This window comes from Kryptolebias marmoratus, linkage group LG3 (genome assembly GCF_001649575.2).
Source record: "Kryptolebias marmoratus isolate JLee-2015 linkage group LG3, ASM164957v2, whole genome shotgun sequence".
Classification (NCBI taxonomy): Eukaryota; Metazoa; Chordata; class Actinopteri; order Cyprinodontiformes; family Rivulidae; genus Kryptolebias; species Kryptolebias marmoratus.
The window spans coordinates 22,505,986-22,522,510 of NC_051432.1; the positions used below are offsets into that span (position 1 = coordinate 22,505,986).

The window sequence follows — 16,525 nt, forward strand, 5'->3', positions numbered from 1 at the left end:
TTTTTTCCCAAGATAAGTCTCTCACATTAAAAAACTTTGCAGCTGCCTTTACAATGATTTTAATTTTTTCGGTTTTAGTTTTTGCCTGCTCTGAACAGTTTATTATGTATGCAAGGAATGGTATCAATTTTTCCAATGTAATATTACTTTGGCTATTCTCTGTACCTTGTTGTGCTTCATAACTTTGTTTTGGAAGAGTTTCATTACTGTTTACCATTTTCACTGCTTCTGCATATGTAATTTTCTTGTCTACTTTAACTTGTTGAACTTCAGCTGCCTTTTTCCTTACCACACATCCTGCATATGCTGCTGTATGATTTCCTCCACAGTTACAGCACTTTACTGGACTCTTCCCACATTCGCCATATGGGTGTTCGCCCCCACATCTACCGCATCTCTGTTTCCCTTTACAAACACTAGCAATATGTCCATACCTTTGACATTTGTAGCACCTTAAAGGGGGTGGGACATAAATTCTCACCTTAAAGCTCATATAGCCTATCATTACTTTCTCTGGCAGAATTTTATTTTTAAACTCCAGTAGCACCGAAGTACTGTCCAATTTTTCCCCATTCCTGGAAGCCTGTAATCTTTTAATGCCTGTAACATCTCCTCCTTCTATTACTTCCTTTAACTCGTCCAGGTTTTCTCCTACAGGAATCCCTGAAATGACTCCTCTTACACCTCTTTCTTCTCCAACAACCTTCCTTTCCAGCACTTCCTTTTTGCACACTGTTTGTAATTTAAGAGTCTTGTTTTTTTGTTCAACATTTCTACATATAATGAGCAGACTTCCATCCCGTAAAACTTTAGCTAGCTCTACATCCCCAATTGCTTTTTTTAATCCATTAGACAAACTGATTGGACTTACTCCAGTCATATCCTGTCCTGCCTTAAATTTGAGAATCACTTTTACCTCTTCCATCATTATTTTCTTTCTAATTTCAGTTCGTTCTTCCTCGTCTTCTAGAGCTCGTTTACCAGTTGCCGTTCCTTTTTTAATCTTTCCTTTTCCTCCTCCTTTTTTCTTATTCTCTACCCTCGACCATCCTAAATCCATACCTTCATCCTCTGAACACCCTCCACTACTACTAGCCATCTTAATCCACTCACAACTCAGATTATGCCAACAAAAACCGCCTTCAATTCAAATGTTTTACTCGCCCGGTATCGCCTCCTCCCCTGCCCCTTTCCATTATTCTCAAATTTCATTGGCTAAAATGCTCACAGTGTGGGCGGTCTCGCTTGACTTATCCTGAATTTGATTGGCTGCAGTTAGCACATTGTACCCGCCCACGACGTCGACAGATCGGCGGGTTCGACCGCTGATTGGACGCCGCCCCGTCACTCAGGATATCGAGGAAGAGGTAGTAGCTGCCAAGATGAAGCACTACGAGGTAAGAACCGCGTCCATACATTTTATAAACCGTCGTCTGTGAGCTCCTCTGAGGCTAAATTAAAACCACCCAATATGAGTTTCTGCGTGTATGTTTTGTTTGTTAACGCCACCTGTTAATTTCATAAAAGCCAAGGCTAGCTAGTCATACACCGCCATTCACGGACTGCTTGCTCGCTGCTATGTGACCAGGTTATTGTGTTGTTTTTAACGAGCTACACGGCACCTAAAACCTCTGCAGCATTTACAGACCTGCATTTGCATTTTACATTTGGTAAAACCTCAATTTAAGTGAGTTTCCTAGCTAAAGACAGTCTTGTGCAAGAAAGCTCGGCACCAATCATCACCATCTCTGACTGGAATGATTCATGGCGCTTCTTATCTTCTTCTCTTACCCAATATTGCAGGTGAAGAGTCAAGCACGCAGTGTCACCTTTTTTATCTAATTGCACATTAAATGTGAGCTATCTGTTTAAAATTATTCAGGTCTGAAAGCCTAATGAGGTACCTAGATGGAAAGATTAACACTTAGACAATCAGACTTGGCTTGTTTCAAAGAAAGATCTATTACTTTGTTGTGTATTTTTTTATCATTATAACTAACATTGAACAGGTTTTTTGTGTTTGGACTGTTACAGTTCGTTGTTTCTTAAGCACCTTAAACCCACCGGACAGGATTTGAAGCGCAAGGAATCTAACATAAACTGACACAACCAGTGGTTTGTCTGGTCCCCCTTCTTTCTGTGGACACCTGTGAGGGAAGGAACAACATTTAAAAAAGGGATATTCACATAAAGCTGTCAAATTTAAGGAGTATGTCAGTCTATGTGCAATTCATAAAGGTTTTATAATTTTAATTTTATACAATATCTTTTAGAGGTACAACTACAGCTGTAAAAGTTTGAAGCTTTATAATATTGCTTTGGTTTAAGTCATATTTTATATTTACTTACATTAAAGTCAAGGAATGCAGACACCAATATTTATCATAATCTTGTAAAGCAACACAAAGCTCACTGTTGCAAATAACTTGTCTCAAACTAAATACCTCAGTTGTTTTGTCTTTTGGAGTCTGCTAGTTATTATTTTATTAACTGAAAACAGGCAGTTTTGCTGTCTATCAGGTTCCTCCAGGTTTACGAAGCACCTGGAGAAGCTTTTCCCCAGGAACAAGACGTTCTGTTATATTTCTGACTTATGAAGGATGATAAGAGCAAACGGAGCAGTCGCGAAGAAAATCTAAATCTCAATTGCTGCAGTTCAGGAGGCGCTCCCTCGGCATGACCTCGATAGACCAACCTGACCTTTCTCACAATGATAGTGTCTTTCCCAACAAAGGACACGTCCCACCATGTGTTTAGTCCACTCAACAAATACTATTGTTTCTCAGCTGACAGCTCCACGTAATGCGTCGTCTGCAGCTACCGAATCAACGTTCACAGCCTTGTTTCCAAAAGAAATCGGCTCATTGATGATATTAGACTGAAGACAACTAGTGCAGGCTTCTGAAAAGATTCAAGACCTCAAGGGTTTAAGGCTTGCAGCCTGTCACAACACACAATTTATTCCCATTTTCTACGTTAAACATCTGTGAAATGTCAAAGATAACACAGTTTGACAGTTTTAAGCTAAAACATACAGTTACATACTAAAACTGGACATAAAATAAGTGAAAATGAAAACATTTAAAAGGCCCTCAGAAAAACCAGAGATCTGTTGACTCAGACTACTTTAAAAAGTTGCAAGAAAGTCTGGCTCTTTGGACAACAATGGTAAAGAAATTGGGGTGGCTTAAAACCTTTGCACATGACTAGAATCCCACCAAAAGCAATCTTTTCCCAGTTTTATTTTAAACTGAAATCAAGCTGTTAGCTTCCAGTTTGGGTTAGTTGACAACCTACAGACAGCACCAGATAATTTAAAAACACCCAGTAGTTTGCTTTGCTCAAACGTACAAACGTCCAAGAGTTTGTACAAAGCTCGTTGTTCCTAAATTCCCAAACAAAATCATTTATAAAAACGTGATATTTTTACCTTGAAGCCAGAAGCGCTCTTCAAGCTAGCAAAGTTGTAAATCTAGTCGATGTGCATTTACAGTCCGTTGCAGCAGTCAGAGCTTGCTGCTTCGCCCTCAGTCCGGGGTGTATTACCAGCTTCATCTGCCACTGCCAAAGGTTTTATTTAGACGAGACTGGGTGGGGGGGAGGTACCATGGCGTTGGGTCTGCTCGGCACAAGTGGGGTTACGATTTCCCTGAAGTCACGTCCTTCATTTTTCTGTGTTGCTATTTTTATGTACTAAACAGCCTGATAAATTTCTTATTTTTAAAAGCTGTTCAAATTCATTTAACTCAAAGTTAATGACAAATATAGTTTCTAATCGAGCAAAGCACCGGTAGTGATATTTTTCAGTTTCTGTTTGTTTACATTTGTGATTTAGTAAATCTCAGTAAAATAAAGATGATGTTTATCCTTCTTATTGATAGACGGCAGCTTCTAAACGATGCTAAGTTTTAAAAGTAGAATTTCAGGATGAGATGGATGCATGAATATCTAGTTAACTCAATTCAGAGCTTTCCTTCTGCTGCATTATAATTCATAAATGAAATGGATGACCTTAACTTCCCTGTTGCCTCTCTGTGCATCTCGGCCATCCCCGGCTCTTTGTCTTAAGAGAGACAGGAGGCGGGAGTGGGCTTCACTCTGGGGATTGCCCCTCACTAATCCCTGAGAATCTGGAGGATTACTTCGTGTTGGCAGGGAAAAAAGTGACTCTGCATGCCTGTTACTGATAGATCCGGTCGTTCAGCTGAGTTTTAAAGTACAACACTCCATAAAAATACATATGCTGCGCGAGGGGAGACTGTAAACGTGTCCGTTCTGGTGTTTTAAGTGCTTAAGGATGGACCGATTGAATGTCAGCGAGCTGTGATCCACAGTAAACCCATGACATCACTACATAGATCTGTGTGGGGTCTGTTGGGAGAGGGCTGGATATGCAGGGGTAGCACGAGGTGTTTATATTTAGCTGTGGAGAAGAAGACCAGGTCAAACGTGGAGTGTTGTTTGTCACAATACCTCTCCCTTATCCTCCCACTTTGTGTCAGGGGTCATCAGGTGTCTGCTTTTAGGAAAGAGTCCTATTTCAAAACCCATTTGTGAAGAAGTTTTTTTTACATCAGCTGTTTGTTTCATACACACATTTGACTGTTTGCCTGTTTGGGGATGCTGGGCATTCCTGCAGATGCAACTGTTCCCCCCCACGTGGCACATGTTTGAGCGCCAAGGGCTTGTCTGGCAGTAAAATAAAGCGGCGCACCAGAAGTGAAGGAATGAGCGACGGACAGAGAGGGAGGGAGAGTTGAATGAAAAGGGTGGGGCAGGGGAGTAAGGGCGAGACAGATTTATTTCCACAGCTGAGTGCTGCCCCTCTCCTGTCCGTCTTTGCATGGATCAGAGATCAGCCGTAGAGGCTGGGAGTCACTGGAGAACCAAGGGTCAGAAGAAGGGGAACAGACTGAGAGCAGGAGGAGAACCGGGGACATGGATGCCTTAGCACTAGAGGCCACTGGGAGTAAAAAGGCGACCGCCGTGGCGGTGACTGCCCCTATCCCAAGTCAAGCTCCGGCAAAACGCAAACCTGCTAAAAAAGCTAAAAAGGCTGTTGTCTTTTTTGAGGTGGAGATCCTGGATGCTAAGACCAAGGACAAGCTCTGCTTCCTGGACAAGGTGAGAACTCACTCTTCTGATCTGTACTTTTGTTATTTTTAATCAACGTCACTAAAACTCTGCTTTAATACCTCGACTTTCTTTAATCACTTCTGTTTCTGAACATTTAATCATCCTTATGTGTTTGTTTCCCAAATGTAGCAGATAAAATACATTCAGTCTAATATTGCAGTAAAAATAATTTGTATGTGAATTAGTCGTTTGGAGCTGTGTATTTTCCTGTCTGTCGGAGGTTATTTAGCCTCTGAGTGTGAAAGAGACACACACTGGAGTGCATTTCATACATGTGGCACTGCACTGCTGGGTTTAGTTATTTTGATGACGCACAGAAGGACACAACCAATATAGAAACACTAGTTTCATGATTTAAGTTTTAATTTTGGGAGTAAATTATATATTTGAGTCGAGTTGTTTTTGCAGCCAAATGTGTGTTATTTGTAATTATAGTGCATTGTGAATGACTGACACCTCATTTGGCCCATTTTTTGCTCTTAATGCATTAGGAAGATTTATTTTTGGTTACTTCTATTCACATTAGAAAGGTTTAGAGTGTTGATTTGAGGCGTTTTTGTGTCAGCCAGAGTAAACTCTGCTCTCCAGGACTAAACAGTTTAAGACGCTATCCTTAGCGGATTATACCTTGATGTTAGCTTAGCAGTTTCCATGGTGATAACATCCGTCTTATCACTCTCGGAGATGCAGATATGACACATGTAGATTTGGATCTGGACAGAGGTTCCTTTAGGGGGATTGATTCCCAAATTAGGTTAACAGAGCTGAGTTAGAAATAAAACTCGAGTCGTGCATCGTGTCTGGGTCAGCGTCTGTAGAACAGAATTAGAGATACTCAAACACATGGAGCCTTTAAAGTGGGAGCACCGTGACGGCTTTTTCAACCAGGGTCTGGGCTGGCGTTAAAGCAGATCTAACTGGAGAACTGTTCAGTGTTTCCACAGTCAAAGAGCCACCTCGAAACGATTTCATTACATCACCTGTCTCTTCAACACCGATCAAACCTCTCTGGAGTGTCTGACCTTCTGCAGAGGACCACAGTGGAGGGAGACAAAAACTCAGAACTGATTTTGCCTCATTTTTCCTGCAAACTGATGTTTAATGTCGCAAAGCTAGTTTATAAAAGCTGCTATAGTCAGTAGTCAGTGTTTGCAAATCTGAATGGCGTTTTTTAAACTCCACTCAGAGTGGAAATCTTGTCTGAACTTGATCTACATTAGCTGGTGATATTAAAACACTTGACAATGTTTGGAAACATCTCAAAATGGTCTGTATTCATTTAATTACGTGTACACAACAAATTGGCATTTGTTGCATTCAGCACTTCTTACAGATTCTTACCCCTTCAGCACCGTGAGCCCCTCCCTCTGCCTCTGCATACATGGAAGGAATGCAGAACAAAAGGGAATCATGGCGGCTTGAGCGGTGATGTGTAAAAAGCATTATATGTTGTTCTTTGCATTGGTTCAGTAAAGAGTAGATGCTACTCTAGCACCAGTTTCCCTGACGCCCCAAACAAAAAGATGTAGCTCTACCTACATGTCGCAGTCAACCCTGGACCTCAAAGCTGGTTTCCAGTTCAGCTTCAGGGATGTCATCCTGTTGAAAATACCAAGAGGTCCTTGATGGACCAACAACAGAACCCTAATTGACTCTTTATGGTTCAAATGCTGCGTTATAAAACTCCACATGAGAGATCAGCTCTTTAACTGGAAAATACCCGCTGAATGTAAACCCGTGTCTTTATTCTTGAGTTACAGCTGCTGTTGAATATGTGTTCATATCCTTGATCCTGCGGTTTCAGTGGCACCGTGTCATCATCTGTACCGCCTGTTCAGGCCTAACTTTGCAGGTTTATGTTGTTTGAGAGTAAATCCTGTTGAGATTGTTCAGCTGCTTATGCTTGTGTGAAAAGTACCCAGATTTTCTCTGGATTTCATTAGTGTTCATCAACAACAGAACCAATTAAGAACTTAATTATTTCCTCATTTTGAAAAGGAAAACATTTAATTTAGTAAGCAATTTTTTAAGAATCATTTTAATCCCCTTCCCTAATATTTTTATGACAGTTTTTCAGTATTCTCTGTGTTTATATTTGTTTTTGTGTGCTCTTTGTTTCTGTTTTTTTGCCATAATTTTAAAAACAGCTGTATTCAGACTGCACGCTGCGAGTGTGTATATTTTGGTTGTGTTTATGTGTGCGTCTGGGTTCTTCAAAATCCTAATACCAGTTGTTAAATGTCTCCCGTCCATAGGGGTGAGTGGACACAGCCAGAGCTATATTTACCTCTAATCTCCAGCATGAATGGAAACAGGAGTGTTATATCTGCTCCTTTGTCTGTGAGGCTGTGTTCCTTTTTATTTACTGTGGTGTCACTTGCAGGTCGAACCAAATGCCACGATCGGAGAGATCAAGTCTATGTTCCACAAGAGTCGTAAGTGCTGTCCCTTTGCTTCTAGAAATTTGTTTCAAGAATTAAAAAAAAATCAAATGTAGGTAATTATTTTATGTTCTAACTGTAAGTTCTTTGTTTTTAGACCCTCAGTGGTACCCAGCCAGACAGTCGATTCGCCTCGACCCCAGTAAGTCTGCGTAAATGTGCTCACTTATCATTCAAACAAAGTGAAGCCGGGGTTGTTTTTATTGTGGTCGACTCATTAAACCTAAGAATCTGGTTCCGTGTTCGTTCCAGAGGGGAAATCCCTGAAGGATGAAGATGTTCTGCAGCAACTTCCTGTAGGAACCACAGCCACCTTCTACTTCAGAGATCTGGGAGCTCAGATCAGCTGGGTGACGGTGAGTAGAAGGTGCAGGCGTGCCCACGCAGGGAGACACAATCAGGTCCGACAGCTCTGACAAGCTCCAACACATGAGCACAAGTGGGATCAGGCACATCTATATTGAGATTTCCCACTGTGTATTAAAGGTGTTTGTGTTGCAAAACACTCCCTGTGTCCTTGAGGTTAATGTGCTGCACAGAACTGTTACAGTTTAAGTTGTTTTGACCCTTAAAGGGATTGTTTACCTGACGCCTTGCAAAAAAAAAAAAAAAAAGAAAATCCATTTGCACAACAAAATTCTGAATAAAACCAGAACACCCTAAATTCTGCAGTCATAACAAACGGTACACACTTAAAATCTTATAAACTATTTACTTTGACAATTCAAAGTGATTTAATGTCAAATAAAATCTCCAGGCTGCAAAAGAATACAGTGTAAATGTAACTTTTTTGGCAGCGCTAGTGCACATTTGCCAGCTCAGAGTCAACAACAAAATAACTCCTCACTGTTCTGCAGCGTCAAACACTTTGTTCTAAATCTGTGTTCGTGTTCAAACATCAAACTTCTGTTCACAGGGTTAGTATGGGCATCGACTTGTCAAGGTCTGCTATTTAATCAACAGGAGGACGTCTCACAGAGGTCAAAGCACAGAGAAAAAAACATGCTGTATACAGTCCACACTGATCTGAAGCTGGAATTTTTATTACCTTCCCTCTGGATGGGTTTTATAGTGACCAATAATTGGGTTTATGAGTGGACTATCAATCAACACCTAAAGTAGTGTCTCGCTGGGCTGCAACCAGTTGGGGAACAACATTTATGAAGGACTTTTTCAAATGTCCCCAGAATGTCCTTTAACTTTCGCGGGGGTTTTCAACATCCTCTTGAGTTGCAGAGGCTCACAGCCATGTTCAAAAACATCAGTGCAACAACTTTTCTCTCTGAAAAGAGTGTCTCGAACTCACCTGAGTTGTGTTGTTTTGTGGGCGTCTCCAACTCGTCTCCAGAGTGCTGGAGCTGTGGCTCTTCTCTGACAGGAAACATCTGAGGCGAATGTCCGGGTCTAAAAACCATGCTGATAAATAATAATTATTTAAAGAGTGATTCAAATCTTAATTTCGAGAGTGTACTCCAGCAGATTACATCATAAAAAATGCAGTTTAGAATTTTTTTGTTTTTTTTGCAGTTTCTCGCTCCCGGAGATCCTTCCTGCCCACAGCTTCTTTGAAGAACCTTGAGTAATATGAGTTACACCAGCATTTAATTTCCCTCTGGGATCAATAAAGTATTTTTGTATTTGAATTTCAAACTATGCACACAAAAGTAGGCTGTGATTTTCAGAAACCGGCCACTCAAAACGCAGCCACTCAGCTTGTTTGTCGCAAATACTCAGAATTTAGTGAGACTGCCACAAAAACAATCGTATATTTTCTCACAATTTGAAGTGGCCAACTCGTCTCCCATCAGTTGCAGCTCAGAGAGATAACACCTTTAGAAAAGATGTTTGTCTGAGATTTTTCGCTTCTAATTTGTACCGTTCTTCTGTTTTGTTTCCCAGGTTTTTCTGACAGAATATACCGGCCCTCTGGTCATCTACCTGTTGTTCTACTTCAGGGTTCCCTTCATCTACACGCCCAAATACGACTTCACCACCAGTAAACACTGGGTTGTACAGTGAGTGTCTCCAACCTCAGTTTTTAATCCATCCAGTTGGACCTTTAGGAGAAAGAGGCCATCTGTGGTGGTGCTTAGAAGATTTACACACATCTTCTTGAGCCTGTCAACGCTGCTGACTAAATTAAATCCAGAGTTCTTTTCCGTAAGGGTAATACTCCATGCATTGACACTGATATGACTGTGTGTGTTTGTCCAGCCTGGCCTGCATGTGTCACTCCTTCCACTATGTTAAGAGACTCCTGGAGACGCTGTTCGTCCATCGCTTCTCTCACGGAACGATGCCGTTACGAAACATCTTCAAGGTGAAAAAGATTCACTCAAACTCTTGTATGTCATTCTGTGTGTGAGTGAGTGGAGAAGGATGTGATGGAGGATGTCAGCCACCACCTGATGACTCGTCTGTTTTAGAACTGTACCTACTACTGGGGCTTTGCAGCATGGATGGCCTATTACATCAACCATCCGTTATACACGCCGCCCAGTGAGTACACAGACACTCGTGCTCCATCATGGAAACATGAACATGTGAATCCTTTCATAATAATGTGTCTTTTGCAGTCTATGGAGAGCAGCAGATCCGACTGGCGCTCATCGTATTCTTGGTAATATTTCTCATCACAGCACTTTGGTCATTTTATTTTGTGCCATTTGATTAAATTGATCAAATGTAGAAATATGTAAAAACATTTTTAATATATAGTCATGCTAACAGGTTTTAAATAAGTGAATTTGATTGAATTTAGGCTGACAGGAATTTGAGTTTGATTTTACTGTTGAACTACTTTTGTGACATGTGGTCTTTCTCAGTTCTGTCAGATCGGCAACTTTTCCATCCACATCGCTCTCCGAAACCTCCGTCCGCCTGGTAAACACACCTCTCACATCTGCACATCCACCTGTCATCCAAACACACGGTGCACCCTTCTGACAACAGGAAGTCTTAACCACATCTTGTGCAAAAACACAAGAATTTCCTTGACAATCATTACAAAAACTGAAGAAGAAGAGTTTCCTATATCAAAATGCCTCATTTTATGTTTTTATCAAACATAATGTCTCTCTTATGCAAACAGTCAAAATAGTCTGGAAAACGAAAAGTAATTAGATTGATTTAAAATTATTCCTCATTTCTTTTCTCTTGCTTCCTGAATTTAGGCTCTAAGACCAGGAAGATTCCTTATCCAACCAAGAACCCCTTCACCTGGATCTTCCTGCTCGTCTCCTGCCCCAACTACACCTACGAGGTAAAATGTTCTCTGAATACTCAGTGACAACACCTATAAACACATGAGCAGAGTAGCTTTGACACGCCACAGGTGCCTTAACTTGGAGGGGAAACATACACAATTAAATGATAAAACGGGGATAGGCTTTAGAATCAGATCTTTCTAATATAAACTGATTAAAAATATATGTTGCCTGTTTAAATAAAATAAATGCTTTAAATCCAGATAATTGATTAGTAAGGATGCACAATATTCTCACACTCTGTGATTGTTGAAGATTAAATAAAGTAAGTCATCCTGATAAAAAGGTGCACCACCTTTTAGTAATTTATATGTTTTTATTAAACCTTAAAACTGGATCTGACACGAGTGGTTTCAGAACTTGTGTGATGTTGTCGGACCTTTGTGTGTTTCTGGATGGAGTATCTGACCTACAAACTTCAAACTTTTAGTTTTAGGTCCGGTGTTGTGTCTGAAATGTATTGTAGTTCAGAATTACACTAAAACTTAGTGAAAGTTGTAGCTGAGGTTGCTGCTCCCTCAGCACAACCAGCTGTTGGGGGTTTTATGAGACGGATGCACACAAACGTCTGATTTCTAAAAGGATTTTTTAATGTAGTGTTTTCACTCCTTGTTTAGAATTTCTGAATGTATCTGATTACAAATGTATTTGAAAGTTGCATAATTAACTACACCTATTTGCAATCTAACAGGCTTTTTATTTTTAGGCCCTTCAGAGTAGTAATTTATGTTTATAGAAATCATTATTTACAGGATGTAAGGCAAAAACATGGCTAAAGGTTCCAGTAGGGGGTGCTGTAACACAACTCTGAATTGGTGTTATTTTTTTTCCTTCCCTAGATTGTGAATATTTACCTTCATCCAGTTATAGTGGGGTTTGCTGTACAGAAACCAGCCACTAGTGAGCACAAGCCAGTGAATGTGTTGTGCCGGTCCCAAGCCCGGGTCAACGGTGAGGGTTGTGTCAGGAAGGGCGTCCGGCGTAAAACAAACATGCAAGTCTGTCCAAACGACAAGTGAATGAGATGGAGGCAGGTCTATCAGTGAAGCTACAAGGAGCAGAGGTCAGAAAGGTGCAGGACTTCAAGGACTTAGGGTTAACTGTCCAGAAGGACAGGGAGTGTAGTAAAGAGGAGAAGAAGAGAGTCCAGGCAGGATGGAGTGGATGGAGAAAAGTTTCAGGAGTTATTTGTGACAAAAGGGGGGCAGCAAAGGTCAAAGGAAAGGTTTACAGACAGTGGTGAGAGCAGCCATGTTGGACAGTTTGGAGACAAAAATGTAGGAGACAGAACAGGAAGTGGCAGAGCTGAAGATGTTGAGATTCTCCTTGGGAGGCACGAGGATGGACAGGATCAGGATTGAAGTCATCAGAGGTCCAGCACAGGTTGAAGGACTGGGAGATAAAGTTAGAGAGGCCAGACTGAGACGGTTTGGACATGTGCAGAGGAGGGACAGTGAGTATATTGGCAGAAGGATGTTAGAGATGAAAAGGAGACACAGGGACGCAGTCAGAGAGGACATGGAGGGAGTTAGAGGACAGAGTTAGATGGAGGAGGATGACTCGCTGTGGTGATCTCTAAAAAGAGAACAGCCAGAACAAAGACTGTACTTTATAGATACCAGTGATGTTTCAGGATGTATAACACATTTCCTGCACAGTTAGCAGGTGAATATCTGCTGTAAAAGGCAGAAGCAACTAAGAAAAGGAAGGTTTGTGACTCTGTGGCTCTTTTTCCTCCCACAGCTGGGCTCGTGGCTCGGCTTCACCCTGATGACCCAGTGTCTGCCGGTGGCCTTCTTTACCTTGGTGGGTTTCATCCAGATGACCGTTTGGGCCAAAGGGAAGCACCGCAGCTACCTGAAGGAGTTCCGCGACTACCCTCCTCTCCGCTCGCCCATCCTGCCCTTCGTTCTGTAGAGAACGGGTCGGGCTCCTAATCGCTCAAAACTAACTGTGGGGATGTTTCTTCAGCTTCTCTAAAATCGACACTGGAAACTAATTAGACTAGAATCTTAGCCTGTCCGCTTTTTTTTTTCCCTTCCTGCTTTATGTTGTTGAGTGAAAATGTAAAAGACTAGATCAGCTCTAATTTTTTTTTTATTGCAAACAATTCTGACTGGTTAAATGATTTGATTCTTTTATCACTTCATTGTTTTCAGTATTAAGCCTGCACCTGGTGTTGAGTAAATACCAAACTCTTTAGTTAAATGCTCGTGACTCTAAAATCTGAAACCGACAGAATTGAGTTTTGTTGTTGTCTGAGGTAATTTATTAAAAAATAAATCCAACCAAGTTGTTTGCTTTTTCTTCCCTTCAAATGACCAACTAACCTGTTTTAAGTTTGGCTCACAACATTAATAGTTTTGAAGAAGGCTGGACATTTTTTTTGAATGAACTATAATAATTATAATATAATCAGACTTAGCCAACACCTGGGACGTGTTACATTTATTTGAATAACTTTCTGGTGATGTTTTCAGAGCAGTACTGTCAACTTATCACACTAAGAAAACTCTGCGTCGTAGAGCTTAAACAATGTTGTTTAATGTGGATAACAGGTATATACAAGAAGCACATTTGGAAGATGCTCTCATGACGCGGCTTCTGCCTTGGCTTCAATCCTCTTCTTCCTCAGCTGGAGTCTCCTCTCCCTCTCGTACTCCTTCATACGCATCACGTAGCTGAGGACAAAGAAAAAAAAACCCAAATGAAATAATGACACTACAGCCCAGATTAAAGGTGGATTGTCCAACCTGAAGTTGAAGCTCCTTTAAAAGATTTAAGCGTCGTTATGATTGTTGAAAATTAAAAATCTCTTTTAGGACAAACATGGTGAACGACAAACACTGATCTGTCTAATGCATGTTGTGGTGCGTGAGAACTGTTGTGTGACTGGTCAGAAATCTGAAGCGGGCGCGTGAGTTTAATGTTGAAAAGTGAATATTTTTAATTTGCACTTTTTCACTGGTGCAGAAGTTTGTACAGTGGATAGTTGTGAGGAGCAGCTGGTTGAGAAAGTATAAAAATCTATATAATAAATCTTTAAAGGCTAATAATTCATGGAAAGAAGAAGTAAATATCCTGTACAAAAGGAGAACATTCGTCTAAAAATAAAATAAAATGGCGCTCCCTTCGCCAAAAATTTGCGAAAACCAAACAACGCGTTCAGACAAAAGAATGGTGATGCTGGTGGGAGGCAATCCTGCAGCAGGAGGGCCAAATGAGGACTCCTCAGGAGTTTGACACATCCTGACCACAATAGACTTTGTTTTTGTTCTTGACGGCCCAAGAAAACAGATTTCTCGGTTCTTGCAGAGTACGTAACTTAAGTGAGACTACCTGCTGCAGAAGTCTGCATCATGTGAACAAACCATTTAGAGTTTACAGAATCTGACATTTTGATTTTAAACCTGAAGTTCATATGAATAACTTATGGAGGAGATCACATACTTGAATATACAGTATGCTGGTAAAAAGCAAACTACTGACTGCACAAAAGAAGATATCCTGACTTACTCCTGGTGTTCACAGTAGTCCCAGTCGTGCCTCTCGTGCCTGCAGGCCAGGAAGTTGGGCCAGTAGTCCCTCTTACACTTCATGAGTTTCAGCAGATAATGAGCGCAGTAGTCTCTCTGGTTCATGGGCAGCTGGGCCATGTTCATCTGCTCCTGGGTCGCTATCATCACTGCAGAAAAGGAAACAAAACTCAGTCATCAACCAGGCAAACTCTAACATGAGCTCAGGAATCCCAACAAGACAAAATCATTATTTATAATAAATACAAATCATTGAAGGAACACAGATGTTGGATGTTATTCATGTTTTAGCTTCATATGAACCAGCTTCCATTGTTCAGTGTAATCTGTTTTTTTTGCAACATAAATAAATTAAAGACTTATTATAAAGTAAGAAAAACATGTAAAAGTTACAATCTTGTTTTGATTAAATATCTTAACTAAAAAAACAAACAAACAAACTGCTGTTTTTTTATTATTATGAGCATTTTCACTTTTACAAGTACATGTAAATGTGTAAAGCACCTAAAAAAATAATTTAAATTTATCCTCAAATCCAGATTAGGTACAACAGTTTGTTACCGTTTATTAATTTCTATTATATGTTTGAAGTTCTTGTGGTTTGTAATACAAAAATTAATCATTTATATGTAAATAAAGAAGATGTATTCAATTTAGCACTACTACTAAAAATAGAAAACACAATCATTAATCAGGTTTTTATCTTGTATCTTCAAGATATTTAAAATTAAAGATGCATAATGTATTATTATATTATTTGTGGTCATTTTGTATCTGTTTATATTAGCTTTTTGTCTTAGTCTGACATTCATTTGTATGGAGATTTATGCTTCATTTGTTATTTTTGAGCCTAATGTTTTGCAACTTTGTGTATTTTCTGATTATTTCTTTGCATTTCTTCAAGTTTTGTTTAGCATTTATAGCTGTACTTTGTCCTTCTTTATACTTTTTTTTACAGTGTCGTGTCTTCAAGAAATGCTTTTTTTTTAGCACTGCTTCAGGACTGGGATACTTTGGGATAAATTATGAGTTATTTTTTTAAATCTTAAACCCATTGTTTAAAACGAACCAATGGTTCGTACGTTTGGGTTTTTAGCTAAATTTAGCTGCTAAACAAACCAGCTTCGTGCATTAACGAGGCTCACCCAAACATTCAAATATCACATTTAGATGTTTACAATCAGGGCCGAAACAGAACCTGCTCGGACAAACAGACAGACCTCTCTCTTTCCTCTCTCCGAAGCCGAACTCCTTGTCGAACTCGAATTTCTTCGCTGGGTCCGGTTCGGTGTCCCTCTCGGTGACGTACCGCCTGACGAGGTTGGCTCCCATGGCACCGACGATGCTTGCTTCTCTACAAGCTAAAAAAATAAAAATAAATAAATGTTTTTTGTCCGCTTTAGTTCGCTGCCAAACAAATGTTTACAGAATTAGTCTATGATCTGCCATTCGGTCACCTCCACAGAACTCCGCTGCCACTTCCGGTGCTGCTGGGTTCAGCGACGGCTGCGGCCTGACTGAAAGATGCAACACCGCCCCCTGCAGGACGGGAGTGGGAAAACACGCGTTTAAATTAAATTAAGTTAAATATGTATTATAACTCCAGTAATGACAGAATTACAAATGAATGTTATTATACACTGTGTAGGTCTCGTTAAATAAATAAATAAACCAAAACAATCTAAAATAAAATGTGTTTATTTAACATAACCATCTAAACAACAATTATCTATAAATAAAAAACAAACAATAATTAACAGAAACTTAAGATTTTTAAATTGAAATGAAAAGGTTTTTTAAAGCTTTTGTTTATAAAAAAATATTACATTCTTACCTTATGTGTTTGGAAATTCAGTTCATAGTTTGATTTATATTCTGTGTAAGACATTTTGATTAACAGGACCAAAACTCTGAATGACTCAGTTTATAATAAAAAAGTAGAAATGTGTTTTTGTTGCATATAAATGTTATAAAGTGTCCCTATAAACTACGGCAGTGAACTAATACACAGACTAGCAGGTGAACTGAATCAAACTATTAATACTTTTAATAATGAGTTCCATGTCAAAATGCTTTTTTTTCTTTTTAAATAATATATTAGTAATTATTTATAATGCAGCACATCTGGAAGCAGAACGATTCAGTT

At 39.9% G+C, this 16,525-nt stretch overlaps 3 protein-coding genes across 4 annotated transcripts in view; 1 reads left to right on the plus strand and 2 right to left on the minus strand.

Annotated features, from left to right (window-relative positions):
* The window catches only part of LOC108241485 (CMRF35-like molecule 5), a 28,070-nt gene extending 24,533 nt beyond the window's left edge, over positions 1 to 3,537 (minus strand). Inside the window, exon 1 of the mRNA XM_037974713.1 lies at positions 3,431 to 3,537. The gene's annotated coding sequence lies outside the window, so the exon portion shown is untranslated. The remainder of the gene's footprint in view (positions 1 to 3,430) is intronic.
* Positions 1,300 to 13,135, plus strand: tecrb (trans-2,3-enoyl-CoA reductase b). Of its 2 annotated transcripts, XM_017425644.3 has the most exons (12): positions 1,300 to 1,397; positions 5,074 to 5,124; positions 7,520 to 7,571; positions 7,675 to 7,719; positions 7,830 to 7,933; positions 9,477 to 9,592; positions 9,792 to 9,897; positions 10,004 to 10,076; positions 10,154 to 10,197; positions 10,403 to 10,460; positions 10,751 to 10,839; positions 12,587 to 13,135. In XM_017425644.3, exons 1-12 carry the CDS (start codon positions 1,383 to 1,385, stop codon positions 12,758 to 12,760), a joined length of 927 nt encoding a protein of 308 aa, XP_017281133.1. In that variant the 5' UTR covers positions 1,300 to 1,382; the 3' UTR covers positions 12,761 to 13,135. The 2 variants fall into 2 exon arrangements, with proteins under 2 accessions (XP_017281133.1, XP_017281132.3); XM_017425643.3 differs by lacking the exon at positions 1,300 to 1,397 and having other exon boundaries at positions 4,782 to 5,124.
* A 230-nt stretch (positions 13,136 to 13,365) lies between these two features.
* Positions 13,366 to 15,921, minus strand: ndufb7 (NADH:ubiquinone oxidoreductase subunit B7). Its single transcript, XM_017425616.2, has 4 exons — positions 15,837 to 15,921; positions 15,600 to 15,740; positions 14,360 to 14,528; positions 13,366 to 13,524 (listed from the first exon to the last, which is right to left on the minus strand). The coding sequence occupies exons 2-4, from the start codon at positions 15,709 to 15,711 to the stop codon at positions 13,434 to 13,436; spliced, it is 372 nt and encodes a 123-aa protein (XP_017281105.1). The 5' UTR covers positions 15,712 to 15,740; positions 15,837 to 15,921; the 3' UTR covers positions 13,366 to 13,433.
* Positions 15,922 to 16,525: the final 604 nt, after the last annotated feature.

What these genes read in the sequence shown, in the direction of transcription:
- ndufb7 (XM_017425616.2), bottom strand. Translation starts at nt 15,711, where the DNA reads ATGGGAGCCAACCTCGTCAGGCGGTACGTCACCGAGAGGGACACCGAA. An exon ending in CGGAGAGAGGAAAGAGAGAG is followed by an intron (nt 14,529 to 15,599) that starts GTCTGTCTGTTT and finishes CCTTTTCTGCAG; the next exon opens with TGATGATAGCGACCCAGGAG. An exon ending in GACTACTGTGAACACCAGGA is followed by an intron (nt 13,525 to 14,359) that starts GTAAGTCAGGAT and finishes CTTTGTCCTCAG; the next exon opens with CTACGTGATGCGTATGAAGG.
- tecrb (XM_017425643.3), top strand. Translation starts at nt 4,939, where the DNA reads ATGGATGCCTTAGCACTAGAGGCCACTGGGAGTAAAAAGGCGACCGCC. An exon ending in TGGCGCTCATCGTATTCTTG is followed by an intron (nt 10,198 to 10,402) that starts GTAATATTTCTC and finishes GGTCTTTCTCAG; the next exon opens with TTCTGTCAGATCGGCAACTT. An exon ending in GCCCCAACTACACCTACGAG is followed by an intron (nt 10,840 to 12,586) that starts GTAAAATGTTCT and finishes TTCCTCCCACAG; the next exon opens with CTGGGCTCGTGGCTCGGCTT.